This window comes from Salmo salar, chromosome 01 (assembly GCF_965601325.2).
Source record: "Salmo salar chromosome 01, fSalSal1, whole genome shotgun sequence".
NCBI classification, from domain to species: Eukaryota; Metazoa; Chordata; class Actinopteri; order Salmoniformes; family Salmonidae; genus Salmo; species Salmo salar.
This window is the reverse complement of record NC_138291.1, coordinates 15,981,091-16,005,000: the sequence shown is the minus strand read 5'-3', so window position 1 is coordinate 16,005,000 and position 23,910 is coordinate 15,981,091. Positions and strand designations below refer to the sequence as shown.

Genomic DNA, 23,910 nt, shown 5'->3' with positions numbered 1-23,910 from the left:
TGGAGACACCGTGGAGAACGTTCTGCTGCCTACAACATCCTCCAGCATGACCGGTTTGGCGGTGGGTCAGTCATGGTGTGGGGTGGCATTTCTTTGGGGGGCCGCACAGCCCTCCATGTGCTCGCCAGATGTAGCCTGACTGCCATTAGGTACCGAGATGAGATCCTCAGACCCCTTGTGAGACCATATGCTGGTGCGGTTGGCCCTGGGTTCCTCCTAATGCAAGACAATGCTAGACCTCATGTGGCTGGAGTGTGTCAGCAGTTCCTGCAAGAGGAAGGCATTGATGCTATGGACTGGCCCGCCCGTTCCCCAGACCTGAATCCAATTGAGCACATCTGGGACATCATGTCTCGCTCCATCCACCAACGCCACGTTGCACCACAGACTGTCCAGGAGTTGGCGGATGCTTTAGTCCAGGTCTGGGAGGAGATCCCTCAGGAGACCATCCGCCACCTCATCAGGAGCATGCCCAGGTGTTGTAGGGAGGTCATACAGGCACGTGGAGGCCACACACACTACTGAGCCTCATTTTGACTTGTTTTAAGGGCATTACATCAAAGTTGGATCAGCCTGTAGTGTGGTTTTCCACTTTAATTTTGAGTGTGACTCCAAATTCAGACCTCCATGGGTTGATAAATTGGATTTCCATTGATTCTTTTTGCGTGATTTTGTTGTCAGCACATTCAACTATGTAAAGAAAAAAGTATTTAATAAGATTATTTCTTTCATTCAGATCTAGGATGTGTTGTTTAAGTGTTCCCTTTATTTTTTTGAGCAGTATATATATATAATTAATAATAAAAAAAAAATTGGGGGGGGGGGGGGGTTATATATATATATATATACACACACATATACATACACACACATATATATACATATTGTCACGGCTCCTCCTCTGCAGTGCAGGGGCGGTTCCTCCTGCAGGCAGAGGAGGGTCGTTAGTGATTGGAGCTGGTGTGATTGGAGCCACCTGGGCTCAGGGTATTTAACCAACTGCTCCACTAACCTCTCTCTCTCCCTGCTCCTCCAGGTATGATCCTGTTTTGTTTGTTCCTTTGTTGGTTTATTTAGTTTCCACTCAGTCATGTTTACACACACATATTCACGCACCCTACATTAACATTTCCACACCTCATTCCTTTTTCTTTGTTTAGAATGAATAGTTTTGTTTTATAATAAAGAACTTTCTGAATTGGCCTATACCGGTTGTTGATGTCCTCTCATTTTTGCCACAGGCTATGAGCCGGCCTGTGACAATATATACATTATATATACACTGCTCAAAAAAATTAAGGGAACACTAAAATAACATATCCTAGATCTGAATGAAAGAAATAATCTTAAATACTTTTTTCTTTACATAGTTGAATGTAAAGAAATTAAAAAATTAAAGTGGAAAACCACACTACAGGCTGATCCAACTTTGATGTAATGTCCTTAAAACAAATCAAAATGAGGCTCAGTAGTGTGTGTGTGGCCTCCACGTGCCTGTATGACCTCCCTACAACGCCTGGGCATGCTCCTGATGAGGTGGTGGATGGTCTGAGGGATCTCCTCCCAGACCTGGACTAAAGCATCCGCCAACTCCTGGACAGTCTGTGGCGCAACGTGGCGTTGGTGGATGGAGCGAGACCTGATGTCCCAGATTGGATTCAGGTCTGGGGAACGGGCGGGCCAGTCCATAGCATCAATGCCTTCCTCTTGCAGGAACTGCTGACACACTCCAGCCACATGAGGTCTAGCATTGTCTTGCATCAGGAGGAACCCAGGGCCAACCGCACCAGCATATGGTCTCACAAGGGGTCTGAGGATCTCATCTCGGTACCTAATGGCAGTCAGGCTACCTCTGGCGAGCACATGGAGGGCTGTGCGGCCCCCCAAAGAAATGCCACCCCACACCATGACTGACCCACCGCCAAACCGGTCACGCTGGAGGATGTTGCAGGCAGCAGAACGTTCCCCACGGCGTCTCCAGACTCTGTCACGTCTGTCACATGTGCTCAGTGTGAACCTGCTTTCATCTGTGAAGAGCACAGGGCGCCAGTGGCAAATTTGCCAATCTTGGTGTTCTCTGGTAAATGCCAAACGTCCTGCACGGTGTTGGGGGTTGCGCTTACAGCCCACCTGTGGACGTCGGGCCCTCATACCACCCTCATGGAGTCTGTTTGAGCAGACATGCACATTTGTGGCCTGCTGGAGGTCATTTTGCAGGGCTCTGGCAGTGCTTCTCCTGCTCCTCCTTGCACAAAGGCGGAGGTAGCGGTCCTGCTGCTGGGTTGTTGCCCTCCTACGGCCTCCTCCACGTCTCCTGGTAGCGCCTCCATGCTCTGGACACTACGCTGACAGACACAGCAAACCTTCTTGCCACAGCTCGCATTGATGTGCCATCCTGGATGAGCTGCACTACCTGAGCCACTTGTGTGGGTTGTAGACTCCGTCTCATGCTACCACTAGAGTGAAAGCACCGCCAGCATTCAAAAGTGACCAAAACATCAGCCAGGAAGCATAGGAACTGAGAAGTGGTCTGTGGTCCTCACCTGCAGAACCACTCCTTTATTGGGGGTGTCTTGGTAATTGCCTATAATTTCCACCTGTTGTCTATTCCATTTGCACAATAGCATGTGACATTGTCAATCAGTGTTGCTTCCTAAGTGGACAGTTTGATTTCACAGAAGTGTGATTGACTTGGAGTTACATTGTGTTGTTTAAGTGTTCCCTTTATTTTTTTGAGCAGTGTATATACACACACACACATACATATACATACATACAGTGGGATCCAAAATTACTGGCACCCGACAAACAATACAATTATAGAGAAACTCAAAATACCAACATGTGAAAAATACTGTACTTTATTAATGTTTCAATGGAACTCACCAAAATAATTTATTGATTTAATTAAAAATCAATGTCCTCCAAATTAATGTTTCACAATTATTGGCACCCTTAAATGTTATTGTAAATAACATCTACCAAAATTAAACTCCACTTATTTAAGTTTATCTAAGTGTTAAGGAATTATACTGAGCCATTACATCACTTCCTTTTTCACTAGGGTATAAAAAAAAGAGGTAACACGCATGCAATATCCTTTTGTCATCCAACACCATGAAGAAAAGAAAAGAACTGGCAGTTCAAAAGGGACAGATGGTTGTAGGCCCTTAATGACCCCAAGACACAGACGCAAGCACTTGGAGTTTGCCAAACGTCATTTAAATTATGATTGGAAGAAGGTGCTCTGGTCAGATGAGACCAAATACAGCATCGGCATGTTTGGCGTTGAAACAGAGACGCATACAAGGAGAGGCACCTCATACCCACGGTGAAATATGGTGGTGGGTCAGTGATGTTTTGGGGCTGTTTTAATTCCAGAGGTCCAGAGGCACTGGTTAAGATTGATGGCATAATGAATTCCGACAATCTGGTTGCCTCTGCCAGAAGGCTGGGACTTGGCTGTATGTGGACTTTCCAACAAGACAATGACCCCAAAACATACCTCAAGATCCACACAGAAATGGTTCTGTGACAACAAAATCAAATGTTCTGCCATGGCCATCTCAGTCTCCGGACCTCAATCCAATCGAAAACCTGTGGGCTGAGTTGAAGAGTGCAGTTGATAAGCGCAAACCCAAGAATGTTAAGGATCTTGAAAGGATCTGCATAGAGGAATGGTCCAAAATCCCTCCAAATGTGTTCCTTAACCTTGTCAAACATTACAAGAAAATACCATGCTGTTGTCCCTGCCAGAGATGGTGGCACTAAGTACTAAATCAGTGCCAATATTTATGAAACCTTGATTTTGGTGAAATGTATTTTGTATTAAATAATTGTATGATTTTGGTGGGTTCCATTGAAACATTAATAAAGTACAGTGTTGGAATTTTGAGTTCATCTCCATAATGAAATTGTTTATATATTTTAAAGTATTGTTTGTGCATTGCCAGTCAGGGGTGCCAGTAATTTTGGAGCCCACTGTATACACACACACACACATATATATATATAAATGCACACATATATATACACATACATACAGTTGAAGTCAAGTTTACATACACCTTAGCCAAATACATTTAAAACTCAGTTTTTCACAATTTCTGACATTTAATCCTAGTAAAAAGTCCATTTTAGGTCAGTTAGGATCAGCACTTTATTTTAAGAATGTGAAATGTCAGAATAATAGTAGAGAGAACAATTTAATTTCAGCTTTTATTTCTTTCAATACATTCCCAGTGGGTCAGAAGTTTACATACACTCAATTAGTACTTGGTAGCATGGCCTTTAAATTGTTTAACTTGGATCAAACGTTTTGGGTAGCCTTTCACAAACTTCCCACAATAACTTGGGTGAATTTTAGCCCATTCCTCCTGAGCTGGGGTAACTGACTCAGGTTTGTAGGCCTCCTTGCTCGGACACGCTTTTTCAGTTCTGCCCACAAGTTTTCTATAGGATTGAGGTCAGGGCTTTGTGATGGACACTCCAATACCTTGACTTTGTTGTCCTTAAGCCATTTTGCCACAACTTTGGAAGTATGCTTGGGGTCATTGTCCATTTGGAAGACCCATTTGCGACCAAGCTTACACTTCCTGAGTGATGTCTTGAGATGTTGCTTAAATATATCTAGATAATGTTCCTGCCTCATGATGCCATCTATTTTGTGAAGTGCACCAGTCCCTCCTGCAGCAATGCACCCCCGCAACATGATGCTGCCACCCCCGTGCTTGACGTTGGGATGGTGTTCTTCGGCGTGCAAGCCTCCCCCTTTTTCCTCCAAACACAACGATAGTCATTATGGCCAAACAGTTGTATTTTTGTTTCATCAGACCAGAGGACATTTCTCCAAAAGTACGATCTTCGTCCCCATGTGCAGTTGAAAACCGTAGTCTGGCTTATTTATGGCGGTTTTGGAGCAGTGGCTTCTTCCTTGCTGAGCGGCCTTTCAGGTTATGTCAATTTAGGACTCGTTTTACTTTGGATATAGATACTTTTGTACCCGTTTCCTCCAGCATCTTCACAAGGTCCTTTGCTGTTGTTCTGGGATTTATTTGCACTTTTCGCAACAAAGTACGTTCATCTCTAGGAGATCGAACGCGTCTCCTTCCTGAGTGGTATGACGGCTGCGTGGTCCCATGGTGTTTATACTTGCGTACTAATGTTTTTACAGATGAACGTGGTACCTTCATGCATTTGGAAATTGCTCCCAAGGATGAACCAGACTTGTGGAGGTCTACAATGTTTTTTCTGAGGTCTTGGCTGACTTCTTTTGATTTTCCCATGATGTCAATCAAAGAGGCACTGAGTTTCAAGGTAGGCTTTGAAATACATCCACAGGTACACCTCCAATTGACTCCAATTATGTCAATTAGCCTTTCAGAAGCTTCTAAAGCCATGACATCATTTTCTGGAATGTTCCAAGCTGTTCAAAGGCACAGTCAACTTCGTGTATGTAAACTTCTGACCCACTGGAATTGTGATACAGTGACTTAAGTGAAATAATCTCTGTAAACGATTGTTGGAAAAATGACTTGTGTCATGCACAAAGTAGATGTCCTAACCGACTTGCCAAAACTATAGTATGTTAACAAGAAATTTGTGGAGTGATTGAAAAACGGGTTTTAATGACTCCAACCTAAGTGTATGTAAACTTCAGACTTCAACCGTATGTACATACACTTAGGTTGGAGTCATTAAAACTCATTTTTCAACCACTCCACAAATTTCTTGTTAACAAACTATAGTGTTGGCAAGTCGGTTAGGACATCTACTTTGTGCATGACGCAAGTCATTTTTCCAACAATTGTTAACAGAGATTATTTCACTTATCAAATGTATTTGGCTAAGGTGTATGTAAACTTCCGACTTCAACTGTACATACAGTTGAAGTCGGAAGTTTAAATACACTTAGGTTGGAGTCATTGAAACTCGTTTTTCAACCACTCCACAAAACTTCTGACCACAACTGTACATACACACCTGTTCTGAAAGGCCCCAGAGTCTGCAACAGCACTAAGCAAGGGGCACCACCAAGCAAGCGGCACCATGAAGATCAATGAGCTCTCCAAACAGGTCAGGGACAAAGTTGTGGAGAAGTACATATCAGGGTTGGGATATAAAAAAATATCCTAAACTTTGAACAAACATCCCACGGAGCACCATTAAATCCATTATAAAACAAAATTAAAGAATATGGCGCCACAATAAACCTGCCAAGATAGGGCCGCCCACCAAAACTGACGGACCTGGCAAGGAGGGCATTAATCAGAGAGGCAACAAAGAGACCAAAGATAACCCTGAAGGAGCTGCAAAGCTCCACAGCGGAGATTGGAGTATCTGTCCATATGACCACTTTAAGCCGTACACTCCATAGAGCTGGGCTTTACGGAAGAGTGGCCAGAAAAAAAATAAGCAAACACGTTTGGTGTTCTCCAAAAGGCATGTTGGAGACTCCCCAAACAAATGGAATAAGGTACTCTGGTCAGATGAGACTAAAATTCTGCTTTTTGGCCATCAAAAGGAAAAGGTTATGTATGGTGCAAACCCAACACCTCTCATCACCCTGAGACACCATGTTTTTCCCATCGGCAGGGAAACTGGTCAGAATTGAAGAAATGGATGGCGCTAAATACAGGGAAATTCTTGAGGGAAACCTGTTTTAGTCTTCCAGAGATTTGAGACTGGGACGGAGGTTCACCTTCCAGCAGGACAATGACCCTAAGCATACTGCTAAAGCAACACTTGAGGGATTTAAGGGGAAACATTTAAATGTCTTGGAATGGCCTAGTCAAAGCCCAGACCTCAATCCAATTGAGAATGTGGTATGATTTAAAGATTTCTGTACACCAGCAGAACCCATCCAACTTGAAGGAGCTGGAGCAGTTTTGCCTTAAGAATGGGGTGAATACTTTCGCAAGCCACTGTACTCTATAGCTTCTTGTATGTCGCAGTTATTATAGCCTCCATACATTCAACTCTGTATGCATTTAACCCAAAAGCTATACAATACCTTGAGACCAAAACATTGCGAATAGTACCATACAAACATACTTAATTGATATGAATGGTACAGCTTTTATTTATGAGCTGGTATCAGAAACTTAAGGTTGCCTATTCTGATTATAGGTACACTTTGCTTATTCTGAGAACCTGTCACAGTGCAAAGCCAAGAACTGGCAGAGAGGGGGTCAGCAGCAACACTATGAATAGATTTGATTGAATGTCTCAATGCATATGTGTATTATTTTATGTATCTCCTAGAAGGAACATTAGATCCATACAATAAGTAATGGAAAAGCCAAGGTTTACTGGATAGGTCTCCCTTCAAATAAGACCAACACACTGAGGGAGGTTGTTAAATTCATTTGCACATCTCTTTTCAGTGATATTTAACATGACCCAAGCACTGACTGGAATGAAAATATCCTATTAAGTGTTTGACGAAGACATAAATGTACCATCCATCTTTCAACACCAGAGGGCGCACGTACACCAGTCATGTTCCTGGGACCGATGAGGACTAGTGAGAACTTCCCTATGAGCAAAAATATGACTTTTAGGTTGAAAAGTTAAAAATACCGCTTTCAACGTTGTGCTCAACGTATTCCCTTATTCACATCATACGGCCAAACCAAGTCAAGTTGTACTGGGCTGGTCTGCTTACACATCCCCCATAGTTGCTGAAAAGGACCAGCGCAGTACGATTCTGGATGACCATACTGTGAATTAGACAATGTCAATATGCTTGATGCATTTATGTCCAGAGGAGACGCGAATCACAAAAAACAACCACATTTATTCCATGTCACAGTGTTAGTGAAACAGTAGATACATGGGAGAAGTACAATGTTGGTTTATCGAAGGATATCCACACATGTCAATTTAAAAGGTTACATCTTTTGAAAAGATGAAAATAGTTGAAAGTAATTAAACGTATGATTAACTGCATCAAAGCCAACAGAACAAGTATAACAAAGGCAACCTACGTACAGTATCTTAAGTGTGAAAGGCAAACTTCAAAGCCAGGATAAAGACTACCGGTATGTCATGACTGAAAACTTCTGAAATTTAAGGACTTGTTTCAGTCCCTAAAATGAAGAGGCATAGTATGGGTTCTTAAAACGCATAGTAATGGTAGAGAACAACATGCATTTTAAAAACAAGAGCAACAGATTTTTTTGACAACCTACATTTATCTCAGTAGAAATGTGGACAAAGCAATAGAAGTATCAAATCTTAGAAAATAATTGTGCAACATGCATGGCCTCACCTCAAGGTGAATGGCGTTTAAATGTATGTTTTTTGGCCCTTTGCTGCATAATGCTGAATGAAACCAGATGACACCAATGACTGTACGAGTCCTTGGAGTTTGATTGGTAGATACTGTGTAACCATATGAAAAGCCAGCAACCTAAATCAGTTGAGTCAGAAAACAAATATTCAAGATTTCTTCTCAGCTCAACCAAACGGATGATAAGAGAAGTGGAAACAAGTTGAGTGTTACATTTCCTATAGTCCTGCAATGCCGTCCTTCCAAGTCTCCGAGTTGAGGAAACCTGGAAATAGCAGCTACATTTCTGATCTCCGAACCCATTCAAAAACTCAACAATTCCATAAAGAACTACAGAATTTAATGAACATACTACATCTTGAAAACCAAAACAATAGTACACGTCATACCATAGAGTATTCCAAGGCTCAATCTCCAACATTAACATCCACACCATATGGAAACAATATCGCACCTTTTATTTGACAAATTCTTGGACGCTTCAAACTATTCACTTACTCTACACCATTCAATTTCACCATTGCCAACCACAAGAGACTTTCTTGGCACGATTGTCATACAAAGACATGGTCAGCTCAGTGATCCACGTGTTCAGTTGAAACCTTTATATTCCTTACTGACAGAAAAGAAGGGTCAATAAGATCAACAGAATTTTGGGGGGAATTACAGGCTGAGACGCATTAAGGGTTAGAAGAAAACGAGGCTGCAGGCGAGGTATTCAAACATTTAGGCTAACATTCTCTTTGTTTTTAAAGGAATGGCTACCATGAGGTAAGGTGATAGCTGATGCTAGTTCCATTAACTGCCATAGCCCCTCTGATGCTAGCTCCATTAACTGCCATAGCCCCTCTGATGCTAGTTCCATTAACTGCCATAGCCCCTCTGATGCTAGTTCCATTAACTGCCATAGCCCCTATTTGAATTCTACAAGGAGAGCAACATTAAAAATCAGGGACTTCTCTGAAGAGTTTCTCAGTATTCTGTGTGTGTTCCAAAGTAGGTAAGTGATGGACGGAATGATAATGACTCATCTCTTGAGTTCAGGGTCAATCTTCAGTTCAAGCAATAAAATGAGTGGGAATTATTAGTGTTTACAAATGAGTAAAACAAGCTTATAGTTTGGTTTCTAATGGGGTTATACAGTTGACCTAAGCTCATGAGACCGTTATATTCTTCATGAATCAACGGCTATATATTATGAATTTAAAAGTCCAAAAATGGATGCAGCAGATTGCCCTTTTAAATGTGTTTCAGAGTGAGAAAGTGTGTAGCTACATGCATCCTCACCACAGTCTAATGGAACAACATGAGGACAAATGACGGTGATTAACTAATGTATGGCTTCCCAGATTGGTCAAATCAACCATGTTACATCTGACGCAAGTCAACCACCCTATTGTAAAACATTACCGTATGAAGAGATGGCACAGGGACTGTGGTATAACATACTGGACAGCTTGATATGACCACACTATTAGCAAGACCTAGTAAAATTGGAAACACACAAACTTGCATAGATACAGTGATGTGTAGAGCAGCTTTCGGATGTGTCCAAAACAGTCTAGTGAAGTTCTTGACATTTTGATAGCCCTGCAAAGGTTAGCTGCATGTAGAGAGAGTGAGCTCTCGACTTTCTCCCAATGAAAACATTGACAACCATACCACTAACATATGCAAGTTTTCCACTAGTTCACACAACAAAAATCATTGTATAGGATTATTGTTCATTACAGTAGTTGGATATATACGACCAACATCAATGTGATATGGATGATATGAAGAGACATCTTTGTATCAGAGAGAGACATGAATTCATCTCTTATGTTCTACCTGACAATAAACAGGTTTTAATGACTGATTGTGATGCATTAAACAAATTCATTATTTAAGTGTGCTTTCACAAGGACGGAACTGGACAAAAGCCATGTTTTTGCAAGACTATTTTTTCTTCTTCAGAATACTAAGGTGGCTTTTTGGCTACTTTTGTCATTTATTTAAAACCATTTGTTCTATTTGGCTAAGCAATATGCTTATCTGGGTTCAGAGGAACTCTGAATTAAAACGGCATGACATCTATATTCAGGTATTCCATTTGACAACAGAAGTCGCTTCTGTTGATTCCAAATAGTTTGTTTCCGTCTGTGTGGATGACGACACTAAGGTTCAGGGCCTGTATACACAAAGTGTTTCAGAGTAAGCGTGCTAACCTAGGATTAGTTTAGTCTTGCCTAGATCAGCAGTCCTACTCTGAGACTGTGTGAATACAGGCCCATGATTATCTTATTGGGACGTGAGAGTGAGTTTGGGACACCCTCACAAATACCTGTAGACACATAAGAGTTCAAATCCAGTTTGTAAAATTAATACTTTCTTGCTGATAGTTGGAACAGAGCGAAAGATTACAAAAACACTGACATCAACAAGAGAACGTGCTGTACAGGGGAGTGAGAGAGAAAACGTCCCAACTCCCGCCCCGGTCCTTAAAGTGACAAACGGGAGTCTCATGTGCAAACAGAGTGAACACAAAACGTGGGTCATCATGTAACTCCAGTGCTACTTCCTGTGTGTTGACAGCTACACAGAGAGAGTGGAGGGAGGGGGGAGGGAGCTTTGTGTTCGACAAACTAACAAAACTTGATTAAAGTGAGTTCAAGTGAAAGGTCCTCCGATTCAAGCTGTTCTGGCATGAAAACGTCCCAAGGAGAGGATCTGAACAGGGTTAGGGCTCAACTCAAATTGAAGGCAGTCAATTCATGGAAGTGATTTGAATTTTAAATTCTGAAATGTAAAAACTTTTGAAATAAAACGTTTATACAGTTAAGTTTATTGAGAAGTAATTTAAAATAAATGCAATTTTATCAATTATTGAATTTTTGTTTAATTCCTCAATGACCTGCCTTCAATTAGAATTAAGCCCAACCCTGATCAAGACATCCTAATGGGTTTATCCTTCATCTTGATAAAACACCCTCCTCTTGTCTTGTACTGCCTGAAGCACAGCCGAGGCCTCAGAGTGGCCCTGCTACAGTATACTTACACAAGCCTCCAAATCCACACAGAGAGGGGCATCATTGTCCTCCTCAAAGTCTGACCTGTGACCACTTCTACCAGCCCAGTGGGCATGGGGTCGACTCCTCCTCCTCCACTCCCACCATGACACTGTGGAGTGAGATGGACTGGGATGTGGCTAGGCCCAAGTCCCATTAAATGAAGCAGCACTCCAAGGTTGGAGGGAGGCAATAGGGGGGGAAAAAATTTAGAAAAAAAATGGCCCATGGCGGGGAGGGGGGGGGGGGGGGCGGACTCTTCACCCGCCTGTGTTGGTTGGGTGAGGTTTAGGTGGGAAAGGGGTCATCATCTCCTTTGCTGCACTTGCACTTGCAGCAGAGGATGAATGGTGTGGCCAGGAGGAGGAAGGGAGAGGCCACCAGCAGGAGCAGGCCAAAGCCAGCGAAGATCCCCACCACCTGGAGAGAGTGAGAGCAAGAGAGGAGAGCAAGAGAAAGAAGAGAAGGAGGGAGAGAGAGAGGGGGGGAGAGGGGAGGAGAGAAAGTAAGAGGGTGAGAGACTGCAACAAGACAGAAGCACCAGCAAAAAGACACTGTTTAGATACATAGCAAACATATCAAAAGGACAACACACTATAGAGAAACCACGTTGAAGAGGACTAACATCTGCAGAATCCCTTAACATGATAATTAGACTCCAAGCCATTTTCACTTTTCTTCTCAAACCATTTTCTCGTTTGGCCTTATTGAATATAACCCCCGAGTGCTGCGCATCCCTTTTCTTTTCAATCTTTGTTGTGCAAGTTCCCTATGTCACCACATGGTGGCATCTGATTCCAGCCCAACATCTCCTCAGCAACAAAATGGCATTCAAAACATGCATTTACAGGGAAGAACGCCTTAGAATAACATAATGCAATTCTGCCAGTTTCAGAGCAAGAGTCATTTTGGGGATCACCTCAGGGCAGGTCTGTGAAGGACAAGACAGCAGAGAGTGAGATATAGTAATCTAAAAATAACTGCAAATGGACCATTTTGACAGTCAGCTAGATGGTTTAAGATAATATCCTTTGACAAAGACATTTTAATTAAAGACCACCAAGCATGGATAAATATCATAGTTGAGATCCACTCTTGGGTGTTTCAGTTCTCTTCCTCTTGTGGAGGTATTAATATTTACATGAATTCCCCAGACGAGCACCACATTAACCTTTAGTTGTGCCGGTATACCTGTATTAACATGATATCCTGTTTGCCCATATGAACAAACCCTGACAATGCTATCGTATAGAATATTCCATGTCTGGTCTGAGAACAGTAAGCCTAGAGAGGTGACCTTCATTCCTCTTTTATGGCATCCCTAGTGGACACAATCCCAGAACTGATCTGAAGTCAGACACAAAGGCTGAGCTTTCATCAAGGCAGGATTTGCCCTATCAGATCAGGGCCTTTATTCATAAAAAGTGCTGATCTATGATCAGTGTTGCCTTTTAGATCCCAAGATCAGCACTCCTTTTGTGAATAAGGGCCATGTGTTAGGTATTCATGACGAGTTCGAGAGAGCGACAAGGTCCTTGGAAGCAGTGAGGTTGTACGGGCTGCGAAGGAAGCAGTGAGGTTGTACGGGCTGCGAAGGAAACAGTGAGGTTGTACGGGCTGCGAAGGAAGCAGTGAGGTTGTACGGGCTGCGAAGGAAGCAGTGAGGTTGTACGGGCTGCGAAGGAAACAGTGAGGTTGTACGAGCTGCAAAGGAAACAGTGAGGTTGTACGGGCTGCGAAGGAAACAGTGAGGTTGTACGGGCTGCGAAGGAAGCAGTGAGGTTGTACGGGCTGCGAAGGAAGCAGTGAGGTTGTACGGGCTGCGAAGGAAGCAGTGAGGTTGTACGGGCTGCGAAGGAAGCAGTGAGGTTGTACGGGCTGCGAAGGAAGCAGTGAGGTTGTACGGGCTGCGAAGGAAGCAGTGAGGTTGTACGGGCTGTGAAGGAAGCAGTGAGGTTGTACGGGCTGCGTAGGAAGCAGTGAGGTTGTACGGGCTGCGTAGGAAGCAGTGAGGTTGTACGGGCTGGGTACAGGAGGTGCAGTACACAAGCTGTAACCATGCTCAAATGACTCAGCCTGTCCCACTGGGCAACAGATGTCAGTGTGTAAGCTAGCAGTCACAACACTCTATTAAACACGGGAAACGTGCTCGTCTATGAATAGATATGTGCTCAAAGTTACTGTAGTTATAGCTGAAAAATGACGGTGATGTAAGATTAATTTTTTGTTGTTGCATTAAATTAATATTAAAATAACAATTCTAAATGACTTACGAACTTTCATTTGATTTCCCAATGTATGACAAGTGTTATGTTATTTTTTAACCTTTATTTAACTAGGCAGGTCAGTTAAGAACAAATTCTTATTTACAATGACGGCCTACACCGGTCAAACCCGGACAACCCTAGGCCAATTGTGCACCGCCCTATGGGACTCCCAATCACGGCGGGTTCTGATACAGACCGGATTCGAACCAGGGTGTCTGTAGTGATGCCTCAAGCACTGAGATGCAGTGCCTTAGACGCTGCGCAACTCGGGAGACAGTCGGTTACAACATGGTTATGCATGTTGTAACTTACTATCTTACCAGTAACGCAAGATATTGAGCAACCCGTCATATTTGTGCCAAACTAAAAGCTTTACTATGACCCATTGACTAGTAAATGTATACATACAAAGGAAATTACCTAGAAGATACCAATGTCAGACATGTTCTTACCAACAACAACAATGGGCCAACATCTAGAGCACATGAACCAACCTGTGCTTTCCTACCGACCAGTGTTTTTACAGAGCACCGTCCATGTGTATTCATGTTAAACACGTGAAGTCCAGTGTGTGAAATAGAGCAAGAGAAAGAAAGTTATGAAGGAGAACAGTGAGTGTGCTAACATACTGCAACTCACCTGTGTTCTGTGCCAGATGACAGATGACCTGGAGTGGCCTAGTTTGTTTTGACAGGGTCCTTTGTCAAAGTGGATCAGGAGGAAGTCATCCTGTCACACACACACAAAACACGCAGACAGAGAGAGAGAATAATGATCTATCATTAGTACTCAGAGGCAGCTGCTGGGAGAAAATTGCTTTTAAATGACCAGTGCAGTCTAAATTGCCTGTGGTCTGAAATGAGGATTTACTTAAGACACTGCCAGTAAAGCCTCCTAGCTTCCAACAAGCACAGATAACAAATAAAGAAAAAAAATGGTTGTTTCAGTTCCATTGCCTTGTATCAAACGTCATGGTTTTGGAAAGACATTGGCCTGCAGCCTTATCACACCTCCTGTAGTGCTATTACTCCCATGTAACACATTGAATCACTGTCAACACCAGAGAGTGAATTCTATGCAGATTTCAGACTGCTGTATTGCAGTCAGGTGCAACATTCTCTGTACAGCGAAATTAAAAATCCTCGGCAAAGATACGTGTGTATTATTCTATAGGAACAGCAGCATGTTGTAGCAGCATGCGCGCGGAGGTGTATCAGGCAAACATTGAAACAACGTTCTACTCAAGTCCAGGAACTCTAGAAAGTACCAGCAGAAAGGAGTGAGAGACCGGGTTCTCTACTCACGTGCAGTGACTCCAGGCAGTACCAGCAGAAAGGTGAGTGAGTGAGTGAGTGAGTGAGTGAGTGAGTGAGTGAGTGAGTGAGAGAGAGAGAGAGAGAGAGGGAGAGACCGGGTTCTCTACTCACGTCCAGTGACTCCAGGCAGTACCAGCAGAAAGGTGAGTGAGTGAGTGAGAGAGAGAGAGAGAGAGAGAGAGAGCAGGGTTCTCTACTCACGTCCAGTGACTCCAGGCAGTACCAGCAGAAAGGTGAGTGAGTGAGTGAGTGAGTGAGTGAGTGAGTGAGTGAGTGAGTGAGTGAGTGAGTGAGTGAGAGACCGGGTTCTCTACTCACGTCCAGTGACTCCAGGCAGTACCAGCAGAAAGGTGAGTGAGTGAGTGAGTGAGTGAGTGAGTGAGTGAGTGAGTGAGAGGGAGAGAGGGAGAGACCGGGTTCTCTACTCACGTCCAGTGACTCCAGGCAGTACCAGCAGAAAGGTGAGTGAGTGAGTGAGTGAGTGAGTGAGTGAGTGAGTGAGTGAGTGAGTGAGAGAGTGAGTGAGAGAGTGAGAGAGGGAGAGACCGGGTTCTCTACTCACGTCCAGTGACTCCAGGCAGTACCAGCAGAAGGCATGTTTGCAGTTCTTGCACATCATCTGGGCACAGCCCTCGTCTCTCTCGATGTACACCTTACACTTGGGACAGCGCTTGATGGGACCGTCGTCATCGTCACTCTTGTAGAAGGAGCTGAGGAGACATAGTGAGAGAGCAACGTTCAGTGTGTGTTACATTTCTTAAACAAATGCTGTTTGAAACAAGTGTTTATTCTGAATAATGCTAACAAAGACCACGATACATGAGACCCAGAGATTTCCACCCATACAGTTAATCATGCCACAGAGCTGTTATAGCCTTTGTAAGTGCACAATAGATCCAAGCTTGCAATAAACACTTTCCAATAAAACGTTTAATGAGTGTTTAAAATGAGAAACCCAAAGTGTGCTCATCTTAGCCTTTCTTTTCCCCACTAATTTCAGTCCTTTCTTTCCCCTTATTATCGTAAAGGCAGGTCTTGTGTCTCCATTCTTACTGCTGCTGACTCTTCAAGGCCAGAGAGAGAGAGAGGAGCAGGTGATGCAGTCGGATGTCCTCAAGAGTCTCAGAGAGCTGGACACAGAACAAGCACATTCATTTCTTGAGCCAATTCTCCAGCTATTGATCACATATGGTCAGAGTGAATTAAGGCACACCTCTTACTTCCTCCTTCATTTGATACCCTGACAGCCATTTGGTAACAGAAGAGGACTTTTGATTCTAGCATCTACTTTGGAAGGAAAGAGATGGAGGCCTGAATGTAATGGAATACAGGTTCAAGATCAGAAGGTAAACTACATGGATCGCTGGGAGGTTTGAGGAGAGTGTCTTTCTCCTGAATGCTGTCTGTTTCGTATGAGCAATGGCAACGGAGAGAAACTAAAACAAATATTATCAGTGAAAGACAGCAAGCTCCGTGCAAAATGGGATCGGTCCACCGAGGATAACATTTGCCCTTTGTGATAATTGCTTCATATGCCAGCTGGTTGCAGAACGGGGTAATAGTGTAAGAGGAGGCCATTCGAATAAGGAGACTAATTTCCCCTCCCACACTCTTCAAGGAGAGAAAGAAGGAAGAATGTACTCCAGAGCTCATTGTTGAGACAACTGAAGCATCACAGTAAGAGCCATAATTGAAGTCTTGACAGTGGGGAGAGAGGAGGCTGCAGAGTTTAAAGGGGCAATCTGCAGCTCCTACATCCATTTTGGGATGTATAAATGAATTATATGTACCCCTTGAGTAATAAATTATAAACGCCTCATGAAATTAGTACCCCATGAGAAACCAAAATATGCCTGTTTTACTCTGTTTGTAAACAATGTAAACACTGTAAAGCCTCAAAACATGGTTAAAACTTCCATTTTGATATCATGGATGGTCAGTCCTTGCCTCCATAGCTCTGTCTATGAATTTGAGAGTGGCTACATTTCTCCAGCCCCATTCCTCAGCTTTTTACCCAAACAGCGGCGGGGAGTAGGATTTGGCATTATTCAACAGCTGATTGCCACGTTAAAAGATGAACTGTTCAGAATTTTACAGCTGGACGTTAGTTGGTTCCTCATCCTGAAGTTAGTCTATGGGAAACTGTAATCCATGGTTTTCCTTAAACAGACAATACAAACATTAACTAACTAGCTAGCTAACATAAATGGTTAAAGAAAAGTGTAATAAATAAAACGTATACCAATTTCATTTAAGGACCAAAAAATGTACAGCTGTGCCATATAAATTGCAAAATAGTTGGGAAGAGATTTTCGATGTACCCATTCCATGGCGCATGGTTTATGAATTGACACAAAACACCAGATTAAAAAAAAACGTCATATTTTTCAATTCAAATTACAATCCAAAATTCTTGCAACCAATATATATATATATATATATATATCACTCACACACACACACACACACACACACACACAAACATTCTATTGGTTGCAAGATGCGTTGTTTTGCGTGTCAATTCATGGGTACATCGAAAATCTTCCCAGCTCTGCAGATTTTGCTGTGAGAAGGCAGAGTCATTAGATCACTTATTTTTGTACTGTCCATATGTAGCTTGTTTTTGGTCACAGGTCCAGGAATGGCTGAAGAATTGCAACATTTGCCTGGAACTAACACGGCAGATAGCACTACTGGGTGATTTGAAAAGCCATAGTCAATCAATAATATAATAATTATTTTAGCAAAAATGTTTATCTTTAATTTACAATCTGTAGAAGCTATGAGAATAGAAAGGTTCAGTACTTTTGTGAAACATCATAGCCCATTTGAAAAATATATGGCAAAGAGAAATCCAAAATGGATGGTGTTAAGAGATAGATGGGAGGGGTGGAATGGAGTTGAAGGATGGGACTAATAAGATAAACAATGTAAAACACACGGGGTGTGTAAAATGTACATAGGTTCAGAAACTTTGTGAAATAGCAGTTACAAATAGAAATCAAACTGGATCAGAAATAGAGGAAGGACTAAAAACAAACAAAATATAACTATTGTAAAATAGATTGTGTCTGTAAAATGTGTATAATATGTATAAACTGAAGGTAGAAACCTAAGTGTTATTGTTTATTAGTTTACTCCAATTGGGGGAAGGGTGGTAGGGTTTGCAGGGAGCAATAAAAGGTATATCTATATAGGTATGTGTATGTATATCTATATAGGTATATCTATATATGGTGTGTATCGCATGTATAAATGTATGAATGTTTATGTATGCATATGTATATGTATGCATATGTACGTGTATGTATAGGGATATAAATATTTACCCCAAAAATATATGGTGGATTGGAAATGATGCAGACAATTTCATTGATGGAAGCAACAATCTTTCCGCAATATTAAGCTGATCCACCCCTAAGAATAAAAATAAATAACAACATTAACTAACTTTAGCCACCACTAGCTTACAATCAATGGAAGTGATAGGGCATGTTTCTTATTTTTTTATTGTATGGCCAAACGACCTTTAAGTAGCAACTAAATGTTGAGCTGATGAGAGATGATCTGGCCATGGCGAAAGTTTGTTGTGGCTGTTAAGAGAAAACCAAACCATGGATCACAGTTTCTCCTGGCACATAGACTACTTAAAGTTGTAAAATCCTGAACATTCCCTTTAACACTGGGGCCTTTCATGACATCTGAGGACAACTCAACAACTCTCTCCCCTTCACTCTTCTTTCAGATGGCTTTAACACTGGGCCACCATATCCTATAATTTTAAGTAGACAACTCATCCAAATTGGCTATGAGTTACGATCATAAATTGATCTACTTGCTCCCGGTGACTTTAGTCAACCCCCGACTAGCCTTAACTGACCCCATGGGTCCCAGCACTAACGTCAGGCAATCTGCTCCAGCCAATACACTCGGTCATATTAAATATCCACTAAAATGTACTAGATGACTAGAGACTACTACATGATTCATGCCATAGCGTTACGCATGAGAGCAGCAGGCTTCCTGGAACCATCAACAGCAGTAGCTAGGCTGGTATCCAGAAACAGAGAGCTGGCTGGATTGTAAATACAGGTTCCCACAGGGACCAGAGGTTGTGTCCTCACAGTGTCTTCAGTAGAGAGGACAGAGGCTGTGTCCTAGGTAGAGGACAGATCATCAACATGAGAAGGAAACAATGACGGCTAAAAACAATGCATGTGTGTATGTGGATCATGGCACCAGGGTTTCCAAAATAAGAACATTAAGAACAAACTTATGTTTATGCTCTCAACAAAACAATGCTTACAGTGTAATTTATTGTGGAAAGCCAGTTAAGCAGGTTGCTGCTTTTTGGGATGAAATGTCATTCAGTGGTCACGAGTGTAACCCTACTCAATTAGTTTGAGGTGATGGGAAGGAGAGTGAGTTAAAGTGGCACTACAGTCTCTTTTTCACTTAATTTAAGATCCGATTTACTTAACAAAAAGGCACATCAAAAGGTGGTCCAGGTAAGTCATGACAGAGCACACGTGGGGGAGGGGGGGGGGGGGGGGTAAGCCTTCTCTCTTTTGTTCTCTATTGCTCCTCAAACAAGGGGGAGGCTGATGACATCACGACATGCCATGAGACCAACTTTGGCTTGAATGCCCTATACACCTTGAAGTCTGCAGTAAACTTTTTGCTCAAAACAGATTTTTTGTTTTACCCTTTAGTGTATGTACATGAATGTATTTATACTTGGGATATCGCTTTTCAACAGTAAAAAGTTCAAAGATGGCTGGAGGGCATCTTAAAGATGGTGAAGACAGGAGGAGGAAGAGGACAAAACTCCAGCTTTATACCTGGTCTCTTACGGGTAGGAAGGATGTGTCCGGGAGGATAGGAAGTGATTGAGATGAAGAAAAAGGAAAGAAGACTCTTGGGTGCTATCTAGATGGTCATACCTTTATACAGACTTTGTGCCATACTGGGATATTCAGTAATACCAGCAGTGAACACAAGGTTCAGTGATACTCTGTAATCCAAAAGGTTAGCAATGCTAACAAGTACATGTCAAATTCCATAGAGAATGCTAACGAGCACATTGCAAACACTTTGTGCAGTTTCTAACCTAAACAAGTAACAAAAAAAATTGTACTCAGTTTGCAGCACGCACAAAACAAATATTAGCCTGCAAGACTCTTGATCAAGGAGGTGATTCTCTGCTGTTACCAAGCGAATGCTTAATTTTCGAAGAAGCTAACCACTTAACGTTAGCTAGATAGCTAACTACCTACTAAATTAGCAAATCAAACGCACAACTGCAGAGCATTTATCACATTTTAGACAGTTAACTTAAAAATAGTTATAAGATTTCCAGCGGGCAAACATTTAGTTGTGAATTCCATACCTTAACTAGATCACCTGGCGCATGCCACACAACAGTTAGTGACTCAAAAGGCTCCGGTCTATCGTCGTTGTATGCTTGTAAACAAATGCCAGGTGACTGGGGTCTACCATAAGCTTCATAATAATGTGACAGGTGAAATGAAGAACGCAATGTTCTTTATCTCCGAACATATTGCACAAGTTGAAAGCATGTTTTACTTAAAAAGTAGCAACAAATACCCATTTATTTAAAAAAAACTTCAAAAATAAATTGTTTAAACGGTATTGACAATTGAAAAACCATCCCGTGGCTTCTTCCAAATACCCTGGTATACCGCCAAGGCTAGAGGAGACCGTCTAGTTCCATACCTGGTCTCTCCAGGTAGGAAGGCGGTGATGGGCAGGTTGTTCTCCGGTGGTGGGCAGGCCTGCCCGGGGTGCCAGTTAGCCTTGCAGGCGGAGCAGAACTCCAGGGTGCACACGGCACACTGCACCAGTTGGGGCAGCGCCACCTCAGTCTCCTTCAGCTGGCACACTGCCTGGCACGACGACGACGGGCACCACGTCAGACACGGGTCCAGAAGCACCTCTGCGGTGGCACAAAACCAGGTGTCACCAAAAGACTGTACTGTAACCCCCGCCCGCCTGTGTGGTAGTGGCATGGTGACCTGAGGTCATAAGTGATTGTAGTGCCTATGTCTCTACATGTGGTAACACACATTCAATGCAATGGCGTTTTGCAGAAATTACAGTGATATTAATGATAGCAAAAACAATCCAAATACAATAATTCTATGTATTATTTTACTACTTTATTGATTGTCGTCTTTCATGTCTGTGTGTATAGTGAGATTGTATGTGTACCAAACCAATCGCAATTGTGACTGACGTAAACAAACTCCCAATCATGTGTAATTTGACATACACAAAATCACCTTCAGTTGGTCCATAACAGGGCAGCTAAATGCACTTCTATTTTTCACCATTTAAATTAAATTAGCATCTACCGAACTTAACAAAACTGGCAGATGCTCAATGTTTGGTCTGTCGCTACAAAACAAACCATCCTGTCCCAATCAAAAAAACACACTGCTTGTGTCCAATGCAACAGCCCCTTGCTTGCACACAATTCCACATGCAGTCTTTGGCTCTGCCAAATACGGAACTATTTCAGACACTATTCTGACTCGCTGGCCTGGAACGCTGATGAGATGGCTGACTGCCTTTACCCACTCTTCTCCCTGGCTTTTCTTAAATATTTTTACCCATTTATGGGGATCTAATGTGGCCACGGTCACCATATTGTGTGTGTTTTTTTGTATGCATGCACACTATGGTTGAATATTTTCCTGACATTTTACAAAGTGTTCCATCCTGAGAAAAAATCCCTTTTCTCCCGAGTATTTCCAGACAAAACCGGAAGTGTCATTCCAAAGCAATCTAGGGCTTATGTAAATGTTTTAAAAAATGTTTACATAAGTATTCAGACTACTTTACTCAGTACTTTGTTGAAGCACCTTTGGCAGCAATTACAGCGCTGAGACTTCTTCGGTATGGCGCAAAAAGCAAATCTCTCATTCTGCTCTGCAGGTCCTCTCATGCTCTGTCAGGTTGGACGTGGAGCGTCGCTAGACAGCAATTTTCAGGTCTCTCCAGAGAAGTTCGATTGGGTTCAAGTCCGGGCTATGGCTGGGCCACTCAAGGACATTCCGAGACTTGTCCCAAAGGCACTCCCGCCTTGTCTTGGCTGTGTGCTTAGGGTCGTTGTTCTGGTGGAAGGTGAACCGTCACCCTAGTCGGAGGTCCTGAACACTCTGGAACAGGTTTTCATCAAGAATCTATGTACTTTGCTCTGTTCATCTTTCCCTCGATCCTGACTAATCTCCCAGTCCCTGCCGCTGAAAAACATCCCTACAGCTTGATGCTGCCACCTCCATGCTTCACCATAGGGATGGTGCCAGGTTTCCTCCAGACGTGATGCTTGGCATTCAGGCCAAAGAGTTCAATCTTGGTTTCATCAGACCAGAGAATCTTGTTTCTCATGGTCAGAGTCTTTAGGTGCCTTATGGTAAACTCAAAGCAGGCTGTCATGTGCCTTTATCTGAGGAGTGGCTTCTGTCTGGGCACTCTATCATAAAGGCCTGATTGGTGGAGTGCTGCAGAGATGGTTGTCCTTCTGGAAGGTTCTTCCATCTCCAACATGGAACTCAAGAGCTCTAGCAGAGTGACCACTGGGTTCTTGGTCACCTCCCTGACGAAGGCCCTTCTCCCGATTGCTCAGTTTGGCCGGGCGTCCAGCTCTAGGAAGAGTCTTGGATGGTTCCGAACTTCTATTTAAGAATTATGGAGGCCACTATGTTCTTGGGGACCTCCAATGCTGCAGAAATGTTTTGGTACCCTTCCCCAGATCTGTGCCTTGACATAATCCTGCCCCGGAGCTCTACGGACAATTCCTTCGACCTCATGACCTGGTTTTTGCTCTGACATGCACTGTCAACTGTGGGACCTTATTTAGACAGGTGTGTGCCTTTCCAAATCATGTCCAATCAATTGAATTTACCACAGGTGGACTCCAAGTTGTAGAAACATCTTTAGGATGATCAATGGAAACAGAATGGACCTGAGCTTAATTTCGAGTCTCGTAGTAAAGGGTCTGAAACTTATGTAAATAAGGTTTCGGTTTCTTATTTTTAATACATTTGTAAAAATGTCTAAAAACCTGTTTTCAATGTCATTATGGGGTATTGTGTGTAGATTGATGAGGATTTTTTTTTAATTTAATACATTTTAGAACAAGGCTGTAACGTAGGGCTGGGCGATATTGAAAATAAATGATATATATATTTTTTAATTCGATAACGATAATTATCACAATAATCAAATAATGTTTAAAAAGGTTAATATCTGCTTCAGACTCAAGAATGCCTGAACAAACCAAAGGCTTTAATGTTTCTTATTTATTGTCAGAAGTAGAACTCACAAATAACATTTTAAATCCACTTTTTTAAAAGCTGTAAACCCATAAGTAATGAGAAAAAAAAAGAAAAAAAAAGACTAAATAAAATAGTGCAAGTCAATATGCATTATAACTGTTAGACTAATGGCACATCAGAGTTGAAGTTGGGGTAGTAGTTGTCTTACAAGTTACAAGCAAGAAAGACAAGTCTGTCTACGGTCTCTGGCTTTAAAGCTGCCCTTCGGCAGGTCACTATGTTTCCACCGGTGCTAAAAAACCCGCTCTGAGGGGGAGCTGGTCGCAGGAATGCACAGGTAGCGCTTTGCCAGGTGGCTGACTTTGGGAAAGTTTTTTGGGTGGATCTTCCACCAGTCCAGGGGATTGGTTTCACTGTCAGCATTAGGAGACTGAAGTTAGCAGCTGAGTTCCTTTTCTACCAGCTGGATTTCATTAAGACCTGTGGTGGTGGAGCATGACTTTTTGAAAAAACTGCCGAGTGACTCTTTTTAGCTGTCAGTTGTGGTGAAGCAGCAGCGACATCTCGCTGTGCTGGGCTTGGGTTTTCATGTCCCTCATTGGCCATCTCTGAGACAGCTCTTGCTTCTCTTCTTTGATGTAATGTGTTTTAAACCGAGGGTTGGCTATGTCTAGGAGGCCATCTGTG

General features: G+C 42.6%; 1 protein-coding gene across 3 annotated transcripts in view; it reads right to left on the bottom strand.

The window, feature by feature from the left end:
* Positions 1–7,778: 7,778 nt before the first annotated feature.
* Positions 7,779–23,910, bottom strand: part of LOC106566164 (putative E3 ubiquitin-protein ligase RNF144A-A) — a 69,791-nt gene continuing 53,659 nt past the window's right edge. For all 3 annotated transcript variants that reach the window (XM_014134191.3, XM_014134135.3, XM_014134063.3), the window contains exons 5-8: positions 20,660–20,879; positions 15,486–15,633; positions 14,247–14,336; positions 7,779–11,760 (exon numbers count right to left, since the gene is read on the bottom strand). In XM_014134191.3, the coding sequence (XP_013989666.1) occupies positions 11,629–11,760; positions 14,247–14,336; positions 15,486–15,633; positions 20,660–20,879 (590 nt within the window). In that variant the 3' untranslated portion in view covers positions 7,779–11,628. The remainder of the gene's footprint in view (positions 11,761–14,246; positions 14,337–15,485; positions 15,634–20,659; positions 20,880–23,910) is intronic.